Here is a 24,721-nt window from a genome sequence, read left to right on the forward strand (position 1 = left end):
TGTCCCTAAAGGACCTATTGCGTTGGGAATGCTTTCAGCCTGGCAGGTAGCAAGAAAGGGGGTAACACCTGCAAGGGACGCCACTGCGACAGGCATCTGAGTTCCTGGGGGTGTGCAACTCCCGACTCCTTGCTCTTGCCAGGGCAGTGTGGAGGGAGATGGCAGAGCTGGGGGTGGGGTGGGGGAATCACTGCCCCAGGGCCACATTGGGCTAGGCTGCTCTTCTCTCCACAGAGCTGGGGCTGAGGGCGGGGCAGGGAGAAGGGAGGCTTCGAGGATGCTCTGGGTCCTCTTCTTCCGCCCTCTTCCTAGGGCCTTGCTGTTGTCTCCCCATGGGTTCCTTCCTGCCTTCTCTGCAGATCTATGGAGGGGACGGAGTCAATGTCACTGAAGCCCAGCCACAGGGAAACAACTGGCATGCACAAGTCCTCAGTGGCCAAGCACTTTGTAAGCCTTGTAAGCAGGTGCCTTCTGACCTGCCTTACAGAGGACCTGGAGAGGCGAAGAGGCGACAGGAAGAAGGGCGGGCAGGTTGGAAATGGTGGAGCTGGGATTTGAACCTCAGCCTGGGGCCCAAGAGATGACACTCTATATAGCATCCTAGCCTGCCTGGTGGGATAATACCAACCATGATGATAGGAGGAGGGGAAAACCTACAGCACAAGTAATTTAGGTACCCACTTTGTATCATGCTAAACCCACAGCAGCCCCATAAAACACAGGTGCCATCTCCTAATGTGGAAAGAGGGAAACGCAGACCCACTTGCTAAACTACTTGCTCTGGGTTGTTCAGTTGGCAAGAGAGGCTCAGGGTTCAATCCTGGGTCCCTAAGACTCTAGCACCCACCACTGTGCCACCAGGCTCTTTGTTAACTTGCCCATTAGCATAGCTTGTGCTCTGGGATGGACACTGGAGCCTTATAAAGGCAACTAGGTGGCCCATCTGACCTTCCAGCCCGTTGGGAAAGGAAGTACACCAAGCCTACCCTCGGGGCCTGAAGTCCTACCCCCGAGGCTGACACAGGCTGAACAGGGCTTCAGAAGGGCTTATCTGGTTAATCTGCAAAAGGGATTCCTATAACACAGTCATTTCTTTTCTTTCCTAGTCTGTGCCAGGAAGATCACTGGAAATCAGAAAGAGTTGACAAAATCAGTCACATGAATCTTGGTTCATGGGCCAGATATCACCACATGTCTTACATGCTGGGTTTCCTCGCCTTAGTGTCAGTGACATCAGAAGAGGGGAAGCTAGAGAGCCAGCTCCTAGGAACTACTGGAGAAGCCAGGCTGCACTCTTCCTATTTGGTGTTGGACCAGCCTCCGTGCACAGGAAACAACCTTCAGCAGCAGGGCAAGCTCACTGCCTAGCCAGCCCTAGCTCATGGTGCTCCTGTGAACTTGCTGGAACTGAATCTGAAATCTGGCCACAGCCAGGATCTACTGAGTCATAGACACTGGGAGTAGGGCCCATCAAACTGTGTGTGCACGGCTCTCAGTTAACTCTGAACCACTTGAGGAACACTTTTATAAAGTTCACCTTAAACTCACTAACAAGCACAAAGGACCTAACAGCAGTTGAGCCACTATGCATGTCAGTCACACATCTCAACCTTGGTACTAACTCTGAGTATTAAAAGTACTATTCTACTTGGGTGTAGTGACACACTCCTAAAATCCCAGCACTCAGAGGGCTGAAGCAGAAAGATTATAAATTCTAGAGCAACCTGGGGTACACAGCAAGTTCCAAACCAATCTAGGCCACACAGCAACGAACAGCTATCCCATAGAAAAAGAAACCAGGGAGTTGGGAGCATCCTTAAGCTGCCCCACATTACCTTGATGTAAAGTCTGTCGAGAGTGTGGACTTTGGGTCTCCAGGGGCCCAAATCCAAACTCTGGCTTGACCAATGCTGACTACATGATTTCACCTCCCAAACCTCACTGAGCTAAGCCACCTCAGGAGGTACAATGGGAGACAATGGGGAGACCCTTTCCTGAAAGGGCCTGTTTTCAGGATGCAGTGAGCTCATCCATGTGGAAGGCCTCCCAGCAGGCCAGGCCCACGTGAGCGTGACACAGAATGCAGCTGTTATGTAAGAGCAGAGATGCTCTTGGCACTTCATCCTGGAGCTCCCAAAACTGGATCTCCAGGACTTCCTAAAGAACAGCCCTTCAGACTAAGCTAGTACCAGTTAGAAAAAGCACAACCAGGTGTCCGGTACCTCGGCTGGGAGGGAGCAGTAAATGAGAAGCTGGCTAGCGGCTGGGAAGAGAAGGCATTCTTAGCAAGGGAGAGTGAGCGTAGCAACCGTAAACACAGCTGCCTGGGTTTATGGGGCTCCTGGAAGCAGTACCCTCCCCGAAGAGAGTCACACTAACGCCAGTCTGCTGAGTCACCCAGTTTGATCAGTAGGGTTGAGCAGTGAACATGTGTATCTGTGTGTCCTTATAGCTCTGTTTAGAAGGCTTAACAAGAAGGGTTGAAAACTGCAAAACACGGGATGTTTAAAGAGACAATCTTGTCATTCCATTCAATTGGTTAATTATCCACAACAATTTGCTCCTTGGGGCCCAGGAGCCCAAGGCTTCTCTGGCAAAAGCAAATAATTTAGAAGCTGGGGCGCAGGCTTTGCCCATGGGCACCGCTGGCCACAGTGTGACTATTCTCACTCCTGGAAGCCTACTTTATCAGGCTTTTGCCAGAAACCCTTATTTGTCTCCCAGCTGCCTCTGGGGTCCTAGGAAGGTAAACAAGATTGGCAGGGGTCTGACTGTTCTCCATGACAAGGATTTAGCAGGTATAAGTGGAAGGTTGTAATGGGCCCCCAACCCCACCATCACACTATCCCCTGGAGGTCCATGTTCCACACTGGACTAAAGAAATGACTGTATCTTTCCAAGTTTACATTGACTGGAGATGATTTTAGCCAAATTCATGAAGTTGTGGTTGTGAGGAAATAAAATCAGCAAACTACAAGAGAGCCTTTACTTCCACTGGACCTCAGTTTTCCCTTTGGGGATGGGCCCCAGCTTACACAGTAGGAGAGAGGATGGATGAAGCTAAGTAAGCATTCCTGAAAAATATTGTTTGAGATCAAAGGAAAACCAGTCAATGGAAAGGCTCAGCAAACAGGCTCCTGGCAAATGAATGACAGACCAACCGACCAACCGGACCCCAATCGCCAGTGGGCAACTGAGGCTGACTCAGCATTTGTGGAATAAACATGTTTGGTCTCTGGGTGAAATCACCTTTGAGAAAAGTTGCTGCTTTGACTCTGTCCCCAAAAAAGTGAATGGAGAAGTCAGGAATGAATTGGGTCATGTGTGAGCTGCTTCCCATCAAATATGCAGCCCATTCTGATGGCTGCTCAGTGTTTTAACAGAACTGTGTTTAAGGGTTCCCTGTGGTGCCTGGATACCCTCAGTGACACTAGGTAGTACTCTGCCATTGAACCTCCCTGCAAACCACATCTTCAGATTGTATTCACTGGAGCCAGAGAGCATGCAGCTCCCTGCTGGACTCAGGCAGCAAATCACAGGACTGACACAGGGCTCCAGGAGGGGAAGGAGCAGCTGGCTGCTGTCAGCTGTTTCATTACATCTGGGTGGATGGAGGCTGCAGCATTCCACCGGCTTCCTAAAGCGTGGACACTCCCCTGGGTCCTTCTAAGACCAGCTGACCAGGAGAGGAAGAGCAATCTCACTGAAGTCTCACTGCCTAAAACTGCCACATTTTCTCCTACCTGCCAAGTCTTCAGTTTTGAAATATGTCATGATCTAGTAAGAAACAAATGGTAAAAAGAGAAAAGAAAAGAAAGAGAATAAGAATGAACAAACAAAAGAAGGAAGGAAGGAAGGAAGGAAGGAAGGAAGGAAGGAAGGAAGGAGAAAGAGAGAAAGAAAAGATGGTAGGCAAATACTTTGCAGAAACAAAGACAGGTGAAAGTTGGGCATGGTAGAGCACACCTTTGATCCCAGCACTTGGGAAGCAGAGCTCAGCCTGGTCTACAGAACAAGCTCCAGGATAGCCCTGGCTACACAGAGAAACCTTGTCTTGAAGACAAAAGCAACAACAACAAAACAAACAAACAAAACCCATAAAATGGGTACTGCTAAGAGGATTGTAACTTGCCTTTAGCTAAGAGAGACATCCTAATTTCAAGAATCTCAAGAAAAAGTGCCCTGGAGTTGAAGAAATGCAATTTGTTTCCAGGACAATGTGCTTCTCCTAGCTATGCAGGCTGACAGGGATAGGGACAAAACCAAAATAAACCCTAAACGCCAGTCAGGTGATCTAGCTACCAGTCAGGACAACACACACATTCTGGCAGGAAGACAGTCTCTTCAACATGCCACTTACGGCGAACAGCCACAGACGCACGAAGAAGCAGAAAAATGATATGTATGATCCAAGAAAGACAGCCTCCCCCTCCCCCGCCCCCTCTCCCCTCCCCCGCCCCCCAAGCCAATAAACACTGTTTGGTGGACAAGGGTTTGAAATGGCTACTATAAACATATACAAGAGTCTCAGGAAATGAAGGCCAAAACCCAGGCACTCTCAGAAGAGAACTGGTAATCACACACACAGTGCAGCAGCCGGTGCTCTGCCTCTGACAACTACCACAGTTGGAGGTTGTGCTCAGACAACCCCTGACAAATGGATGGGACAGCAGCTGACAGCACCTTTGAATATACGGGGCAGAAGTTTCTCTTGTTCAGACGAGGCCAGAGATCTCTTGTGATAGAGAAAATGCAGTTTCACACCCCTAAGGGGATACCCCGAAGCCAGAGCATCAAAAGTACGACCAACCTGAGCATGCCCTCTCTCCGAGCTCGGTGCAGTCCCTCCAGGCCATGCCGGACAGACTGACAGTGCTGAGGCTATCTGGATTCACCTTTTCTAGAGACTAGTCAAACCCCTGCTGTCCTGACCCTTGGGCTGTGTTCTCCACCCCACAGCAGCTTAATGACTTGTGCTTTCTTGAACTCTAACTCAAAAATCATAACTGTCTCTCCTTTTTTACTCTTCCATTTCCTCCCAGCAACTATTGTGATCTCTTGCTTGTCGGTCCTGTTTTTAATTTTCTCTCAAATTCCAACAAAATAATTTTCTAGTTTTTTTCTAACTTTTTATTGATTCTTTTTAAGTTTCACATCATGGACCCCAGTCCCACTCAGTTCCCTATGCCCTCATATCCTCCCTTTGCTCTTGCAAACTCCGCCCCACCATAAAACACACACACACACACACACACAACTACCACCAACAGCAGCAATAAAAGCATAGAGAACTTCTCATCGTGGAAGCTTAGTGTGTCACAGTGTGTCCCACAGTATATCCCTCCGTCCACACATCTTCGCTTGCAAATGTTCATCGCAATGAGTCATTGGTCTGGTTCGAGATCTCTGGCTTCTGTGACACCATCAATATTGGATCCTCATCAGAAATTCTCTGTGTTACCCTGCTGTTGCCCTGCGTCATGAAGATCCTGAAGTTCTGGATCAGCAGGACTGGCCCAAATGTTCTCAGATAATATAGATTTGGAGGTGGGCCAATTCAGGGCCCTGGGTGGTAGCTAGCTGGTCAACTCACTGGCTCTCCCTTATCTACAACACCAGGGCGAGCTCTCCATCACTGCTCCAGCCAGGCCACTCAATGCCACCATCAGCAGGAGGAAGGGCCACTTCTCCTGTGCTCATGCCCTTGGGGCCAGCTCACCCACATGCTGACCTCCAGAGCCAACTCCACTGTGCTGCCCAGTAAAGGTGAAGAGCCCACTCTTCCAAATGCTATAGCCAGTGAGGGGCAGGGCCAGCTACTGCAGGTGATGGAGGCAGGGGAAGGGCATCACCTCTGCACCCATGCCATCTTACAGGAGGCAAGTGGTGGGGCCAGTTCTCCTGCACTCTTGCCCTCTGTGTCCTCACAGGTATTGACCACCCAGTGAAGGAGGCACCAGTAATTACTACAACCAGCAGTCATTGGGTTATATGCAACCAGACTATCTTAAAACTGATGTACACATTTTTTTTTTTTTTTTGGTTTTGAGATAGGGGTTCTCTGTGTAGCCTTAGCTGTCCTGGACTCGATCTGTAGACCAGACTGGCCTCAAACTCACGGTGAACCGCCTGTCTCTGCCTCCGAGTGCTGGGATTAAAGGCGTGTGGCACCATGCTGGCTTCATTTAAAATTTAAAGATATTTAAGAAATGTTTAAAAATTTTACTCATATGAGTGTTTTGCCTCTATGTGTATCCATGCTCCGCTGTATGTCTGGCACCCCAGGGAAACCAGAAAAAGGTACTGAATCCCTGGAACAGGAGTTACAGATGATTGTGAGCCATCATTTGGGTGCTGAGAACTGAATTTGGATCCTCTATAAGATTAGCTGGTAATCTTAACAGCTGAGCCATCTCCCCATCTCAGGCCCTCATTTAATTTTTATAATAGCTCTCTGAGGTAGACCCTTATATCATCCTCATTTTACAGACGAGGGAAAGTGAAGCTCAGAGAGAGGTGCTGAGTGGGAAAAGTAGAAACTAGCTTGAGTTCCCCAGCTAGGCACCTAACTGTCTTGGGCCACCAAAAAGGCAAGGTTTGTGCAAAGGTGGGTAGGGCTAGGGCATTCTGGTGCTTTGACATTGTTGGAGAACAGAAATATTCTAATATCTGGTAACAGGTTCAGCCCACGTGCATGAGCTGAACCTGTTACCAGAGGATGTGTGTGGTCCTGGAGACTCCTTCTGCTATCAAGTAAGCCCTATGGCCTCCAACCTTACCAAATGGCCACAGCCACAGCCTCCAGCTTCAGACAGACGCCTAGCCTGTGGCACCCAGTAGCAGAATCCTCAATGGTGGCCTTTTACAGAGACAATCCCAGCTGAGTGATGCTTAATGCCTGTTACTGGCTCCTTGGAATTCAATCCCACCTCTCAAACTGAGCCTCAACTCTTCTCAACCAAAATGCTCTTCTCCAGGCTCCACTGAAAGAACATCTTTCGGTTGGGTGTGACTATAATTCCAGCATCTGGGAGGCTTAGGTAGGAGGATTTTGAGTTTGAGGCCAGCCTGTGTAGTAGGAGCTATACTCAAACAAAACAAAACACAAGAGCGCCATATAACTGTTCTTGCCCCAGTGTCTTCTACCGTTACTACTATGGTCTAACAAACGACATCAAACTCAGTAGCCTACAACTATTCATTAAGCCATGGACCAGGAATTCAGATGTTCCACAGTGAAATGGCTTCTCTCTGTCTCTCTCCTCCATACTCAGGACTGACAGGGAGACTGTATGGTTGAGAGTAAAGTACAGGTAGGGGCAACTGGGTAGTCAGGGGCTGCAACCATCTGGAGGCAACTTTCCATCCATGCCAGTGGGGAGCACGGGGCTGGAGGCCAACACTATCACTCATACGCTGGGACCCCTGGAATTCTCAGGCTCTGGTTTGCTCAAGGCTCTATGAGAGGGTGTCCCAGTGAACACAGCAGGTAAGTAACCACCTGTTCTCTGGCCTTAGCTATCACGTCCCTTCACTTCATGCTACTGGTGTTACCAGTACAAATCAGTCCCACATATAGACTTGTGAGGACAGAGCATGGACACCAGCTCTGATGTTGGGGCCATCTTTGAGGAAGCAATCTATTATAGCATCTTTATGTAGTGACAATTTTTGAATTTTGCTTTCTTTAAAAAACACAGAAATATTATAATAATATGCTTCTGTTTTAATCCCAAGTATGGGGATATGAGACTGCTTTGCAGCAGCTGATTATGATTTGCCTAGCGCTCTAGCAGAGGTATGGCTTTGCTAGCTGTAGATAATTTCTTTGACTGTGTGACATTGGAATTCTGGGGACTTTTCAGAGGGTATATAAATGCTAGGACCCCAAGAGGCAGGGTTGGTGGTTGGTGGTTGTCCAGAAAAGCTACTGTTTGGTTATTGGTTGTTGTTGGTGGTCACAGCTTATTAAGTAACTGTGTGTAAAGAAGAGACAACAACAAAAAGTTAGATATCCTGACTGCACAGATCAAACCTGCCCCAAGGAACTTGACATCCCTAATTAAGCATAATGATAATGCCCCCACCACTTTTGACTCCTGGCTTTATTTAGGGATCTCTTTCCTTTCCTCTTTATCCTTTTTTCTCTCTTATCTGGTGTTAGGAAGTTGAAAGGGTGGAAGAAAAAAAGGGGTGGAGAAGGGTGAAGCACGCTGGTTATATCTTTCCTCACTTCTCCCAGCCCTCGCTGTCCCCTCTCTGCCTGAACTGCCTACAGCGTCTGAGCCACTCTATGGAGTTGGTTTAGAGACTTCCTCAGGCAGCTGGCCTGGCTGCCACATCTCCTGAGAGATGCACCCTCAGCACTGAGTACTTTTCAGACCCAGTGGTCTGTCTCACAGCCTGAGTTCTTGCTGTTAGAGGACAGGGGCTTTGGCTAACAGCAGCATCTTCACAAAGTCATCCTGAAGTGAGGAGGAGAGAAGGGAGAGGGGGCAGACTTCTCATGCTGTAGAATATGGTTACCTTCTCCTGCCAAAGGTACAGCTACAGGAATGGTGTTCAGCCACAGGACCCTGTCTAGATCTTAGGCAGAAAGCAGAGTGGATGGCATCTTCACCCCCTGGTAGAAAAGGACTTCCTGTCTAGTCTAGCCATCTGGCTAACAGTGTTCCATAAGGGTTGTAGTTTTTTCTAGAAAAGGAAGGGAGGGAGAGGCTAGGTAGGCAGAGGAGAAGCTAAGGCAGGAAAAAACAAAACAAAACAAACAACAACAAACATTTGTTCCCTGAACAAAAGGGTAGCAGTCTAGGGGAGGGAACCACAGTGGGTCTGCCTTTTTAGGGACCAGAAATATGCCTCATGGTACTTTGGTGTGAGAGAGGTGTACTGACTTTCCCTCCTAGTTTGTACCTAAATGTTACTACCACCACAAAAGCTTTTCAAAGTAGAGCCATCGCTAACATCAAGCAGTAGATAGGCCTGCGCATGGGACTTGAAGGCTCCGCCTCTACACTCCTGCAGGATTCCAGTGACTTCCCGGCCCTCCTCTGACCAGCTCAACAGGCCTGATGCATCTGAAGGATGTTAGCTTGGGCATCACTGTCACCTTTCCCTTTTCTACTGGGAACCACCAGTTTCACAACGGACAACTGCCACGGACTCCACCATTTGTTCACTGAACAGCCCTTCAAGTCACAGCTGAGAACATTGAGGCTGGCAGGGTCACACAGCAGAGGCTTGGAACTTGAGTCCAGCCCACGTGCCCACCCAGCCTACATCATCCTTGACCCAGTTATAGGACCTTCCCAGGTGACCTTGGAGAAGCATCCCTGCAGTCTTGCTTACGTGTGGCTCACGTATGCTGTGGAGAAGGAAGCCCAAGTCACCACTCTGGTAGGAGCTAACAGCTTTCCTCCAGTGAGGTCCCCAACCCAGCCACTGTCCTAATCCATTGCCTCAGGCTAGCCTCCTGCAGGGATGAAGTGTTTAGGAGAGGTGTGGCCTCTGGAGAAGGGCGTGATGGGCTTAGTAGGGCATCCCACAGGAAAAGAGTAAGCAGGGCTTCCTGGAGTCCCAAGCAGCTGCTCTCACAGCTGCAGCTTCCCCAAACCTATTACCCGAGTCCAGTGGAAGCACTCTGCCTGCACCGGGCACCCCAGGAACATCAGGCTTCAGGGAGTGGAGCAGGCGGGTGAGCCAGGAGTGAGCTGGCCAGGCTGTCTGTGCCAAAGAAGGAGGGGGCCGTCCAGGCCGCCAAAGCGGGCGGGAGGGGCTGGGCCAGCTGGGGCTGGAGCTAGTGTGACATCACCAGGCGGCCCGCCCCTGTCTGGAGCTGAGGGGAGGCCCGGAGCCTTTCTGGGGCCTGGGGGATCCTCTTGCACTGGTGGGCGGAGAGAAGTGCCTGCAGCCAACCAGGGTCAGGCTGTGCTCACAGTTTCCTCTGGCGGCATGTAAAGACTCCACAAAGGACCTGGGAGTTCAACTGAGGCTGCTGCAGTGGGCCTGGGGATGGACCCCAAGCCTTGAGTGGTGCTGTCGGACCCAGGACCTGCAAGGGGCATGCACTAAGGCAGCTGCAGTCCACACTGTGAGAGAGAGCAGGTTGGAAGCAGCCCCAACGACATCCCAGCCAGCCCCATCCCCAGGAGCCGCTGAGAGCATAGACTGCTGCCAGCAGAGGCCAGTAAGGCAGGGCTGCTCGGCCGCCAGTCCAGCCTGAGCCTCGGGACCCCTCTTGGAGGCGATGGCCAGGTTGCCCTGCTGATGGCACCGGGAAGCATGTGAGGCGCTGCTCCAGAGCTAAGCCGGAGAGAAGAGGTAAGGGGTCAGTTCTCAACTGCAGCACTGAGGGGAAGCTGGTCTTGAGATAGGCAGCCCTGACTCCTCCAGCTGGGTTATGCAGCTGGACCCCACAGAGGGTCAGCTCTTGCTTTTGCTTGGAGCCAAACCAAGCATTTGACCAGGCAGAGGATTGAATACCTGGGCAGGGTGGTATTAAGGCACAAGCGCATGGGGCTGGGAGTTGAGGACTTCATCAGTGAGCCCCACTCACCTCTTCCAGACAGAGCACTTCTGGGGTGAGCCGCAGTGGCTATGGGGCACCTGGTGGTAGCTGGGTACGTACATGTGCATAAGTATGGACTTGAGAGCCGGCCGAGAGCTGCAGGGCAGCGGAGGACTGGTTAAGTTGTGTTTAAGCTCGGGACTTGTACACACCCAGGCTAGAGAATATGCTAAGGCAGAAGCAGACGTGAATGCAGACCTGAGGCAGTGAGAGCCCCTCCTCAGAAAGTGCCCCAGGGCAGCGCCTGCCCACAGGCTTCCAGGGAGCCAGGAGCAGAGGCGTCCTGTGCGGGACAGAACATGTCACCCACAAGTTTCTGTCAGTAGGACTGGGGCAAAGTGCTGCCCTAACTTTCCCTCTGCGCCCAAGGACACAGTAGATGGCCCCCAGGTCTCCAACCAGCAGGATGGGGCTGAGAAACTGAAGGACAGGCTTTCTTAGCAGCTACTGAGGGGTGCTGCCAGGGCCACATAAGGTGTCCCTTGAAAGCACTCCGCAGGAGATAACATTTCCAAACAGAAATTCTCCGCTGATCCCTCCCTCTCCCTGTGACATCTGTGTCACGGGTCAGCTATTGCCTCTGCTGTGGGATTAGGAGAGCTCCCAGAAGCCAGTGTGGTTACTCAGAAAAAGATCCCTTTTCACAGGGGCTCAGAGGAAGATTGAGAACATCAGTTCCAAAGCTAAATCAATGTTCTCTGCCTGGGTTCTTCCAAGTACAGGCCTAGTACAGCAGAGATTATGAGTTGGCTCCATGTCTGAGCTCAGCTCAGGGGCAGGTTATAGCTTTTCTAAGCCTCAGTTTCCTGATCTGTGAAATGGAGTTTAGCTGAGCAGACACCTGCTGCTACCCACAACACACAGCTAACCACCTTCATCTCACAGATGACGAAGCCTGGCGTGGGACGTCGGGGCCACTCTGAGTCGCACATCACTGCTCTCCAGGGGCAGCACATGAGACCTTAGTCCTGAGCCCAGTGCCTGTGTATAGCGCCTCTAAACACTCTAGGTTTCAGTTACTGAGAATCCAACCATCAGAACTGCCCAGGGGAGAACAAGTACGCTGATTCTTTCCCTGTTCTGGATACTGCTAAGGCAATGGCTCTCAACCTGTGGGTTGCATCCCCATATCAGTTATCCTGCATATCAGATATTTACATTATGATTCACGACTGGGGTCACTACAACACGAGGAACTCTATTAAAGGGTGTGGGCTTTGCATATAGGACTGGGGCTTGGGGCCACCTGTAACATTTCTCCATCCTAGAAGTACACCCTAAGGAAACATACAAATGGACCAAAACTTCCAGCACCAACCTCACAGGCAGAATGCTGTCCTGCACCACCCTTGGGTGCTAATGATCTGCCTACTGGCATTCCTGTCAGAACCATAGCGATAGAAAAATGCAGCTTCCTTAGTCTTGCAAGAGAACCACTGGCCTCATCGCTCTTGAAGTTACAGAGGGCAGGCAGAAAATAGCCTGCCCACAGTGGACTCGTGCCACACAACACCAGTGTATCTTAGCCCAGGGACAGAGGGCTTCTGGGTTCTTGGAGGCATTTAGAAAGTGGATGTGAAGTACACGCTTGCGGCCAAGGCTTCTGGTGCGGGTGATGTTGAAGGTTTCCTGCTGTAGTCTGGACTTGATGATGTTCTGGCCTCTGCACACAGCTCCAGCTAAACAAAGGCTCCAACTGACTTTGTGAAGCTGGCTAACGCAGATTACCTGGGCAAGGACAAACACAGTGGACAGAGACAGATGGGCAGCAGGTATGATTCTGGAGACTCGCCCAATATGGCTGCGTGTTCACAGGCAAGAACCCCACAAAAGTTTACAAAGTTGCCCACTGGGCTTGGTGGGACTTTACCTCATTCCATCCTTACCTTCACCTCTAGGAAATGGGTTCTGGCTTTAGTACCCCCTTTTCAGATAACAGAATAAAAGCTTAGGAAGGATAACTTGCCCAAGGTGACAGCCTAGGACTATGGTTCCAAAGCCCACGCCTTCTTCCCTCCTACTCCACAAAATACCCTAACCTCTCCCATCCTGATGACACCAAGTCCTTAGCAGTTAAGTCTGCTTTTGCTGCCCTTAATCCCCCTCCCCCCCCCCCCCCGAGAACAGGGTACCTGGTTGTTGTGCTACCTTCTCTGTGGAGCCCACATCCGCAGCAGAGAAAGTGTGGTTGCATGAACACATTGTTCGAGGAACCTGACTCCACCCTCCACACCTTGCATGTGGGGGACAGTGCCTTGGGTAAACAAACATTCATCCACCTGACAAGACTGATATTCTGCAGTCAGTCTCTCCCCACTGCTTGGGGGAACCCATAGGGGCTGCTATGTGGGAGGTCACCATCAACCCTGGGCCACACCTAACAATTCCTGAGGCAGTATCTGGGCAGCTGGAAACAAACAAAACAGAGAGAAGGTCTCCCAGAAGGGCAGGTGTATTCGGCCTCTGGCCTCTCACTGAATCATGGCCTACTTCCTCCGGAATGTTCTCAACTTGGGAGTGCACACGGTACAACTGTTGTGTAGAACCTAAGCCCACCAGGGTGAGGCAGGCAGGTGGTAAATAATCCCACAAACACCCAGCAGATAGCATGACTCATTAGAGGTGGGCCTAGAACTGAGAGGGTCCCCAAAATGAGCAGCACTGTCCCAAGGGTACAGAAGTGGAAACTGAGGCTCAGGAATATAGTACCTCTTCTATGGTCTTTCCATCAGTAGGCCGAAAAGGAAGGAACCCAGCTCTAACCTGTGTCCACGGTCATTTGGCACAACCGTGTTGTAATAGAATCTCCATATAGAACAGATGTATAGAGAAGTGGATCTTTCCTGGAAATTTATATGAAACACAAGGAGGTTACTCAGTCACAGGCAGCTTGGAGATTGTGGTGATAGACAGGATACATCAGAAACCCTATTTGGGCAAAGTTTCTGTGACCAAGCTGTATCCTGCTCCTCCTGATGGGGGTTTACAGCATCCTGTTCCATGTACACATCACAGTGAGACACATTCTGATCATAGGAATGCTAAGATGCTGGGTGTGGAGCCAGGCCTTTGACAATCGAGCCATTGTGCAGGTCCACTCCCTGGTAAAACCAGCCTGTCTTGGGGCCAGCAGCCCTGGAGACTGGCCTCTGTCACTCAGTCCTCAAACAGGCAGACAGACCACCACAGAAAAACCCAGAAGGAACTCTTATCTTCACCTCCCAGAGATTCCTGTTTTCCAGAATGCCAAAGCCCTGCCAGGGGTGGATCCTACTCCAACCTCTGTCATGGAAGGTTGTATTGCCTTTGCCCTGCTGAATGAATCTTCAGATCCCACCCCAGACAAGATCTGCAGAATGGAGGCGTCCACAAACAGTGAGGCAAACCTCAGGCTTAGCTCTCAGTCAAGCAGGACACACACCCTGAGGGATACACTGTTCCTTCGATGCTGTTCAGCTAAGGTCTCACCTGGCGCACTTTCCCTCCCCATAGAGCCACCCCCTCCAGTCCCCACCCTGGTTGGGTCATGGGACCCCTTAGCTCTCCTGAGTGTTGCCACCCGCATTAAGAATGCCTGCTAGTGTGGACCCTGTGAGCACAGGGGCCATGTCTCCCTTTTTATTCCTGCTCTAGCTCTCATTACTGGCCAGGAAACTGTGTGGAACAAATGCAGTCCTGGGTGTCTAGTTACCCACGTGCTGCACTAACAGCTGGGCATTCTGAGGGGACTCTAAGAAGCCCACACTCTGGGGCAGTCAGCCAGTGCAGTCTGAGCTCTGGGTGCTGGGTGGGGCTAACTGTCCTTTCAAGCTGGAGTAGAGAGGAGACTTCTTCACCAAGAGGTGGCCTTAAGAGGTCACCTTAGAAAAGAAGACGGACACGTACCATGTAAGAATTGTAGGAAAAGTTTCTCCAGGCAGCACGCATGTAAGGTAAGATGCATGTAAGGATGCTAACTGATGCCATGGGAGTTTTATTCGGACCTGGAACCACACATGGAGTGAATTAAGGGCCAGTGTGTTGGCCTACCACACCAAGTGCCCCAGGTTTAATTCTCTAGCACCTCCTAAACTGGTGCACAGGGCCTGACATCTCAGCAGGAGGGTCAAAAGCTTTGTGGTCATACCAGCCTCAGCTAGCTCCTGGGTCACTTGGACTATGTGAGACTCTGTCTTAAGTCCACCCAGAGGTAGGGAGCCACTTAGGAGCATAAAGGTAAGAAAGCTGGCTTGGAGCCCAGCCACACCATCTGGTAGCTCTGGTCCTGGCCCTTGTCCTCTTCCCTCAGCTCTGTGTGTTGTTCTTTGAGATGGGGACAACTGCAGTCCCTACTTACGGAGTGCCTGTGCTGTGTGAGGGAGGCAGGCATGGAAAGCACTGTCCTGATGCTCAGTGGATGAGCCCATCGCTGTGAAATGACCTTTTGTGTCAGCTACTCAACCGGGTTCAGAAGAGGAGCTCTGCACAATGCCCAGGTTTCCCAGGAAGCTTCCTGGGGCAGTGCTGTGTAGCCAGCCTCAGACACCCGCCCCTTGCTCTGGCCCCCAGTCCAGGGCTCCAGAGCACGGTAGGCAGTGAAGGAAGTGCAAAGGCCAACTCAGAAACTGGACTCTGAAATGGCTTCTGCAGACTCCCTGCCTCTGCTCTGCTATGTTCGCCATGACTCCTGGCACAGAGGATTTGGTGTGTAGACCTTGGGGGAATTTCAAAATGGTTCCCAAATAATGCAGCAAGAAAAAGTAACAGCAGTATCCTCGTCCCCCTGGCATAGGCACCCTGCTCCCCAGGCCTAACCACATCCCCTATGATCTCACGGTGTGACCACAGACCGCCTCCACACATTCAGCCTTCCCTGGAAGCCAACAGCTCACCCGTGGCAAGCGCACGAGAGCCTGGGACATCAGGCATGACCCACCCCCACCCCCATCACTTTTCCAGGCACAGCTGGAGGATGTGATCCTAGCCTCTCTGCTTCTCTGGTTCGGGCATCTGTCCAAGTCGCCCACAGCAGGGCTGATCCCAGGATGGAGCCAGATATAGTGACTGGTAGATGGGAAGGTTAGACCAGGGGGTGATAGAAGGCTGAATGGAGAGGGACTGACATAAAGGTCTGGAGACTACAGGCTAAGAAAGTGGGGAGCTGGCTCCATCCTCCCTGGGGGACCTCAGGATGGCCTTCTGGTAAGGGATGATTCACAGGATCCTGGGCTAAGAAGGGTGGCAGTTGGAGACTGGTTATTCCCTCCCTGGCCTCCAGGCTGGGGGTGAATCATGGAGGACAAATGATGCACAGTTCCCTCGCTAGGCTGCCCAGGTGAGTCTACCACTATTCATCTGGGATGCCCATTCTGGGCTCTCTCCACTCACAGGATCAAGAAGCTCTTTCTAACATCAAACAAGACTCGCCCTTGTAACTGACTTGAAAACCAAGTCTCCTTGTCCGGTCAACAGTAAGATGCAACTGCATCCTGACCATTAGACAAACAAACGAACAAACAGGAGTCTTTTATTCTTACCGGTGGAGAGGTGACCTTGGAGTGAGAGCATAGGGCTGGCAGTGTCCATCAAATCTGATTCTAGAATTTACTCCAGGCCACCTAACACCTTGGAGCTGGGGCTTTCCTTGTAGCCTAATGCAAGTTTGATCTGTCTTCTAGGTCAGGAGTCATATAATGTGCTTCCTGGGTGCTATTAATAATAATCACAGAGGACAACCTGCTTCAGGCAGGCCAACCAGTACCTGGAGCTGTCTATGTATATAGGGCTATGCAAGCTAACAAGATGGAGTGTGTGGGTGTGCACACATGTACAACAACGGACAGCCATTATTTGCAATACTACTGGCCACACACTCAACCTGATAGCTCTTGTTTTGGAAGTTTCTGTGCAGCTGGTTCCCTCCCCATCCTAGGTCAGTGGCAGGATCGGGAAGTGCACTCCAGACATGCCAGGTCTTCCTGCAGCTTCTGGAGTAATAACCATTTGCCAGCGCTTGGGGCTTTTGCTGGGCTCTGTTGTCCTGATCTTGGCCTTGCCATCTCCATTCATGCTCTGGGTCTTCAGAGTCACTCAAGTACAGCTAGAGTCTCCAGCTTCCCAGAAGCTTGAGGACAGGGGCAAGCCTGGCACACTTGGGCCTTATGGCCTTGACAGAGGTGTCCCTTATGGCCGGGATGCCTCCTCTGGTTTGCGCTCACAGCTGGCAGTGCTAGCTGAGGTGAGCAGTGCACTCTTCCAGAAGAATACTGACCAGGAAAGCACCCCAAGGGCCATTCCTTCAGACCCCAAGAGCACTCCAGGCCTCTTACTGCTTAGAGGACCAGAGGCTTTTGGGGGGTTTTCTGGAACACTGGCACTTGAATAACAGGCATGCTTTGGTGTTTTTGGTGTACTTGCTGCCTGGCTCTGCTACCTCATAGGTCTATGACCTAGGCAAACTACTCATGGTCTTCAGTCTCAGCAGTCCTCCCCTTCCCCCCACTATTAGCCTTGAATGCACCTTTGTGGTAATTAGATAGGTGTACTAGGGCTGGGGATATGGCTCAACAGGCAGAGTGCTTGCCTCGTACTCATTAATCCAAAGCACTGCATCAACTGGGGTAATAGCACATGCCTCTAATCCCAGCGCTGGAGAGCGAGAGGCAGGGCTAAGTCTCAGCTCCACAGGGAGTTCAGAGCCAGCCTGAGACACATGCAACATTAAGGAAAAAGACAGAATACTAGAAATACACAAACCCATAAGACCATGAGTGTGTCGTCCTAGAATGGAAAACCACCTCAGCACTTTAGAAGTCAAGTGGAGAACTGCCCTGCTGTTTCCTAGGATACAGGTATGGTCCCCTAAGCACTTGGCTACATGGCTGCTCTGAAGCAATGGGCCCTTCCCAAAGGGCTGCTGGAAAGATTCAATGACACGATGTCAAAGTGCTTGGGCCACAGAAATAATTGGCTGGAATTACTTTTATTATCTGAACTTTTCTCATTCCTAATCTTTGTGATAAGAACTCAGAAGCATATGCCAGGCCAGTAGCATCTGCCCCTGGGCAGGAGACAGCTCTGTATTACCAAAACGATGGTTCTTACCACAAAGTAGTCCAGTGCTTGGGCTACGGTACTGTGGCAAGAGAGATGCAGGCACACAGTGTGTGGCCCTACCACATAGGCTGAACAGGGACACTCAGATGCAGCCCACTGGAGGCTGGGTGAGACCCAAGCCCAGGGAGTTTGCCTCCCCGTGTGCAGAGGCCATCCTGCCACGTGGTCACTGCAGCCTTGGTGGTGGGGAGAGGGAAGCCCAGCACAAATGGAAACTCCTCACCACACAATGTGGAAAAGCGATTCGGATCGGTGTTTTTATTTTAATTTCTAAGCCAAGAAAAACAGTTGGGTTTGCTTTTCTTTGTTGGTCATGGGGAGAAAGCGAGAAGGGGCGCTTTGCCTGGAGTTGAGCTAGTCTCCAGCCTAAGACAGCTGGAATGCTGGGGGTTACTTCTCTTGAGATGTAATTAGCTGAATAAATATCAAGAAAGCAAAAGTAAACAGACTCATCACTGCCCATTCAGAATTGCCAAACTAGCAGGGAACTGGTAGAATCCTTAGGGAAAACAAATGCTTGCTATGGGAGCACTGCTAAGAGCCCTGTCTAAGCCCCTCTGTGGTCCAGCCTGGGCTCTTAACTGCCATGTGTCTCCAGGCAGGACACCCCGCCTGCCTAGACAGATGTCAGGTGTCTTATTGGTCACTATCACTGCTGAATTATCTAGAGCCAGGACATCCACTCCTGCAGGGTTCCTTGCATTCCTTTCTGCAAGCCACCAGACTCCAAGACACCCATCAAGCTCAGGCCCATGCAGACAAAGCCGGAAGCCCAGTCTCTGCCAAGGATACTTGGTGACTGACTGGTTCTAATATGAGCAGGTGACTTCACATCTTTCTGAGCTTTCGCTTCCTCACTTTTAAGTCAGAACAATTCAAATAACGGACTCTGCAGTAATCAGAACATGTATGAGCGGCAGCTGTCCAGTTTGGTTTGCTTTTTAATCTAATGGTGGCCAGCAATGTTCTTTTAGAAAAAGAACTTCAGTGATCATACCTGTGTGTCCCTAGCTGCTTACCATGTGCCAGCACTGGGCAGCTGCTTGGGGTCAGAATGTGGTCTGAGTAGCTTTGTAACTTGGGTGGTATTTCCTCTGAGAGGGCAATGGCATTCTACCGACTGTTCAGCCATTATCTGCCCTCCTAGGTGATGCTTTGCTGTTCTTGCTATCATGTGGCCACCACAACATTCTTAGCCTCAATGTTTCTTTATCCACTGTGCAGTGTGTGCTAACACCCCATTTCACAAAAAACAAAAAAACAACTCAGTCTTCAGGACCTCCAGACCAAAGGCAAGAGTAGGTCTGGGAAGGGACAAAACTCAATCATAAACAGGACACAGCCTCCGGGTGTGGGTACCCAGGAATTTTAGAATTCAATTTTTTCCTCTGGTGCCAAGTTGCCTCCCTGACATTCTGGCAGCTTTTTGGCCATAGCACAGAGGTGTTTGTCACCAAGTAGGCAGATAAGGTGCCCACAGAAGGTGCGGCAAGGGGGCGCACCCTAGCCTGGAGCCCAGCTTCTCCCCATTCTTCTACAATGAGGCGTGGCCATCAGCTCCCAAGGAGCCAAAGCTTTGGAAACCAGGCAAACACAGTCAAACCAGCCTGAAGCCCCACCCCTCTACAGAGCAGCTTTCCATTAAATACCCTCTCTGCCTGGCCCAACATGCCTTCTCTGTCGGAACTCAGTATGAGCTTAGGACTTTAGTAGAAAACAGCCTAGCACGTCACCATGGAGAACAGGGTCTGATCTTTAGCTGCCCACTGGCTGGTCCATGCTGCCTGTAGCCGAGGACTCCCAGAAGGAGCTTGCATGGAATCCTGTGCCATAGTCAGTATTCAGCAGATATAAATATGAAGTGCATTGGTGGTGATGCTGGTTGTGTTCATTTGCTAACAGCCATCAGCGCAGGCTAAATTCTGGTTGTGTCACCTTCTGGCCTTGTGATCTTGAGATTTGAACACTGAGTCTCAGCTTCCTGCTCTGTGATATGAATTAAGAGTATCTAGGGCTGGTAAGATGGACTAGTGGGTAAGAGTTCTTAGCAGCAAGCCTGATGATCTGAGGTTGATGCGCAGAACAGACAGAATAGAAAGAGAACTGACTCCTGCAAGTTATCCTCTGATCTCCACAAGTATGCCACAGCACTGTGCCCTACATACATACATGCAAATACATACATGTTGTAAAAACTAGAAAGCAGAGCAGTTGCTATGAAAGGACACTGTAAAAACACAGAAAGAAGGCCCCTATCGGGCACGTGGCAACACTCAACCCGTGAATGCTAGAGATGTTACAGTGAATATGGCCTGTGACCTCCACTGCATAGGCTGATGGCCTCTGCCATCAGCTCCCCTACTTGCTAGTTCTGTCTCATGGTTCTCTCCATGGCACTGCAGCTGCTGGTGACTGTCTTCACCCCATCACCACATACTGACCAAGTGTCTGTATTCTGGGTCAGGCAGTAGACATGGCAAATGGTACAGGAACCAAAACTGACTTCCCTGAGAGGAACTGCCATTTGTAGGGAGAGACAGCAAAAGCCTAGTTAAGAGGGCTCTAGAATGGAAGTGGAGGAGGAACAATCTTACATTAGTTTGGGAGGTGGAAGAGAGTGTCTCATTGAGAAGGGGAAAGGAAGTAAGCAACAAAGAAACAGGGATGAGAAGCTTGAGGTGAGTTGAGTCCTCAGTGTGCTTGACAGCCTGCGGGATAGCCAGCAGGCCAGAGCAGCTGTAGGAAATGACCACACAGGGAAGGGACCAGAGATTAAATCTAGCAGGGAACAGAAGCCAGGCCAGGGAGGGCACCAAGGGTCCTTACCTTTCACTTTCAAGGAGGTCTTGCACTGAAGAGTGACTCCATCCGACACTTATAATGGCAGGGACAGGGGTGTGTGTTAGGGGACTACTGCAATAATCCAGGTACACAGTGAAGGCAGGGAGTATAGGTGACAGTGGGGAGTGGCAGAGGACAGCAGAGGCACTGGGGGGTCATTCTAAGCTATGGCTATCAGACCTCTATGGTGCATTAGAGGTGGGGGTTAGGGACAGAAGGGAGCTGAGGATTAACTTTGAGGGCTGAGGCCTGAGTGACTGGAACAGTTGCTATTTACTAACACAGAAAAAACTGGGCAGGGTGTAGGGGGGAAGCAGGATGGGAGGGAGGTGCAGGGAGGAAAAGGAATGTGCGCACAGACCACTGGCAGGGTAGGCAGAGTGGAGACTGATGGGGTAGGATGAGCAGGGGACAGGAAGAGGACAGCTGTCTGAGAACTGTGAGTGTGGACAACTCTCTGGAGGGCTCTGCCAAAGAGGGAGGAAGAGAAATAGAACAGGAGCTGGAGAGGGGATGTAGGGTCAAGAGAGAGGCAGTGGCAGGAGTGTAGAAAAACCATGACAACATGTGGCAGATGGGAAAGACTGCCGGGTCAGTGCCACCCAGGAGCCTGGAGGGAGGGACAGTGAACATCCTAACATCCCTCTTGGCCTATCCAGCTCCTGCTCATCTCTCAAGAGTCAGTATAAAGGTCACTTTCTCAGGGAAGTGCTCCTGACCTCTCTGTTGGGTCAGAGCCCTGTCATACCCTTTCACAACACATGATGGCTCCTCCTTTCAGTTCTTGGGAACTCTGGTAATATGGAAGCCTCGTGAGGGCAGCCATATCCCCAGCACCCAGCACACCGCCTGGCACATCGCACTGTGTGATGAAGAGGCAAGCCAGGGACACATGCCTAACTTCTGCTCCTTCCCTATTTAATCACGTCACAAGGATTGAGGCTATGAAGACATTGGTTATAAGAACTTGGGTTTAAAAAAGCTCAGATCATTCCTGTTTGGGGCTCTGCAGCTTGGCTAACGCACAGAGCAGAGCCATGTGACCAGACACATCCTCGGCTGACGCTTTCCACTAAATGCAGACATCCCATTCTGTGTCTAGCCACTCATTCATTTAGCAAACACTTGCTGAAAAGCCTTCTTGGTTCTAGGGACAGGAGGTTGAGAAAGCGCCTATACCTGCCCTTACAGAACTTGAATCCAGCAGGGCTGAGATCAGAGAGTTGATAGACAGACATGGGGAAAACTCAGGGTTATGAGAGTGTGGAACAGAGTGAAGGTCAGAGGGTGCCAGGGCAGTGGAGAAAGACTGAACATGCCCCAAAGCTCCCCCACCCACTGTGTCAAATTGTTAGGCTCTGGGAGTGGCAGCTCCCTTTTCCTATCTACCTCTGCAGGGCCGCACCATCTTCTGATGTTTCTACGACAACTGTTCTCTCTCTGACTCCAGGATAGTGGAACGTAGCCTCTCCAAAACGTATTTGGGGAATGGCCTGCCTGGCACAGGCCACTGGCTGCCACTGACTTCATTTCTCCACTCTCAGGCTTTCAGAGACCTCATTCACAAAGACCAACCAACACACTGCAAGGACCATGAGGCCACTGTGTATGACCTGCTGGTGGCTTGGACTGCTGGCCACTGTTGGAGCTGCTACAGGCCCAGAGGATGACGTTGAGGGCACAGAGGATGGTTCACAGAGAGAGTACATTTACCTCAACAGGTACAAGCGGGCAGGCGAGTCCCCGGACAAGTGCACCTACACTTTCATTGTGCCCCAGCAACGGGTCACAGGTGCCATCTGTGTCAACTCCAAGGAGCCCGAGGTGCACCTGGAGAACCGGGTTCACAAGCAGGAGCTGGAGCTGCTCAACAACGAGCTGCTCAAGCAGAAGCGGCAGATCGAGACGCTGCAGCAGCTGGTGGAGGTGGACGGTGGCATCGTGAGTGAGGTGAAGCTGCTGCGCAAGGAGAGCCGCAACATGAACTCTCGAGTCACACAGCTGTACATGCAGCTCCTGCATGAGATCATTCGCAAGCGAGACAACGCGCTGGAGCTCTCCCAGCTGGAGAACAGGATCCTGAACCAGACAGCCGACATGCTGCAGCTGGCTAGCAAGTACAAGGACCTGGAGCACAAGTTCCAGCACCTGACTATGCTGGCTCACAACCAATCAGAGGTGATCGCACAGCTCGAGGAGCACTGCCAACGAGTGCCTGCAGCCAGGCCCGTGCCCCAGCCACCCCCAGCCACCCCACCTCGGGTCTACCAACCACCCACCTACAACCGCATCATCAACCAGATTTCCACCAACGAGATCCAGAGCGATCAGAATCTGAAGGTGCTGCCGCCGCCTCTACCCACCATGCCCGCCCTCACCAGTTTGCCATCTTCCACTGACAAGCCATCAGGTAAGTCCTTTGTGGGGAGGCTCAGTTCACATGGGCCTCTGAGCCGGGTGCCAGGCTTCCCTCAGCTGTGACCACACACTGAGGAGAGAGCCAGTGGAGGCCAGCCCAGGATTTGCATAACCCTCCAGCAATTCCTTGGGATTTGGCTGCTGGAGGCCATAGAGCTAGGTAGGTGGAAGTGCTCCAATAAGGTGGCAGAAGGTAAAACCTGGAAGCTAGGAGCTCTGCGAGGGTGTCAGCTCTGGTCTCTGAGAGGAAAGAAGCCAGGCCTGGATATTCTGAGGCTTTGCAGTTGCCCTGTCTTGGTAACTAGGATTCACATACCTGTATTAGCCCAGAGCTAACTTTCTGGAGATGTCACTTGATAAACAGCAGGACAGGGGGAAAGTACTATTGAGTTCAAAGTTAAAGCTTCACAAGGGCTCGGGAACTGAAGGGATTGCTTTCCAAAGACTACCAGTTTCCTTTGGTCACTGCTGCCTAGTTTTCAACAAGGCTTCCACATGCCCTCAGCACACGTCGTGATAAACTGGGATTCTTGGGACACTGTTATGGAAGAATGGGGTCCTTGGGAGCACATCCTGGAAAGTGTAACCAGAGGGTGCACTGGGATTCTTTCAAGAGTCACCTGATTGAGACTACAGCTCGTTAAGGGACAGGCTGAGTAACTTGGGCCACAGGCTGAAGGTACCTGGGCCGAGCTAGGCCTCTGCTTCTGGCAATCCTCAGGACAGGGAAAGTGGGCTGGAGGATTCCCCTCAAGGGGCCGAGTCCCTGGGACTTGGGTTCTCTGAATTCACCTGAGTTTACCCTAAGACTCTGCAGAGGGTACCAACTCCTTTGTTGGCAAGGAGATATTTTTACTGAAAAGATCCTGTTTTGTACCTATTTCACATTTTAAAAAATCAACACCAGTACTGAGCTGAACCTGTATGTATGAGGGTGGCAAGGGAGCAGATCAAGGATGGACAGGTAGGAGTTGGGGGAGCTAGGTTCATGGCACAGCACCTACCATGGCGCCTTGAAAGAAAGACCTGGTCTCGATGTGGGGTTGTAGAGGTGTGCTGGAGTGCACAGTCCTGGGTTAAAAATCTTGCTTCCTATGTTGGTGAGCTTTGAGCAGGAGGCAAGTCATGCTGTACTCCTCATCTAAGGCTCTGGGTAGGACTTATTTTAGTCTGTTCCCAACTGACAGTTCTAGGACATGAAATATGCAGAACGTGTGCATGGCACTGGGCCCGAGGTAAACTGAGCCTTCTTTGATCACAGTCTTTGCATCTTAAAACAAGGAGACTAGAGTAAACAGTTTCTCCTCAGCCCTGGTGTTCAATGCCTGATGACCATGCCATCTGCACCCACACCTGGTTTACATCAGAGGTCAAAGACAGGGTGTGTTGTGCTGTATTCTGACAGAATTCCCAGAGGGAAAACTGCCCTTGGGCACCACATGAAGGCTCAAACATGTTTGCAGCCAGGCTGGTGTCACAGTCACCCAGACCTCCTGTCAACTTCAGATCTCTGGTTTCTAACTCAACCATCTCGGGACATTCCTGAGCCAAAACAAAATAGGGACAAACACCTGGATCCACATGCGGCTCCACTTTCCCCTCTTTGCTCATGAGAAAGCTGTTTAAATTGGCTGGAGACGTAGTTCAGTACATGTCCTGGTAGTGTCTGTCTACCACACACAAAGCACTGCATTTGATCCCTGGAAATGCACAAAACCAGGTATGGTGGCATGTGTCTGCAATCCTAGAACTCAAGAGGTGAAGACTAGAGCATTGGAAGTTCAAAATCATCCTTGACCT

At 50.9% G+C, this 24,721-nt stretch overlaps 2 protein-coding genes across 8 annotated transcripts in view; one reads left to right on the forward strand and one right to left on the reverse strand.

Moving 5' to 3' along the window:
• Positions 1-24,721, reverse strand: part of Ralgps1 (Ral GEF with PH domain and SH3 binding motif 1) — a 234,753-nt gene that overhangs the window by 69,106 nt on the left and 140,926 nt on the right. The gene's annotated exons all lie outside the window — the stretch shown is intronic.
• Positions 9,828-24,721, forward strand: part of Angptl2 (angiopoietin like 2) — a 31,259-nt gene continuing 16,365 nt past the window's right edge. Inside the window, exons 1-2 of the mRNA XM_021659712.2 lie at positions 9,828-10,320; positions 22,048-22,913. Coding sequence (XP_021515387.1) covers positions 22,097-22,913 — 817 coding nt within the window. The 5' untranslated portion in view covers positions 9,828-10,320; positions 22,048-22,096. The remainder of the gene's footprint in view (positions 10,321-22,047; positions 22,914-24,721) is intronic.

Source organism: Meriones unguiculatus, chromosome 8 (assembly GCF_030254825.1).
Source record: "Meriones unguiculatus strain TT.TT164.6M chromosome 8, Bangor_MerUng_6.1, whole genome shotgun sequence".
NCBI lineage: Eukaryota > Metazoa > Chordata > Mammalia > Rodentia > Muridae > Meriones > Meriones unguiculatus.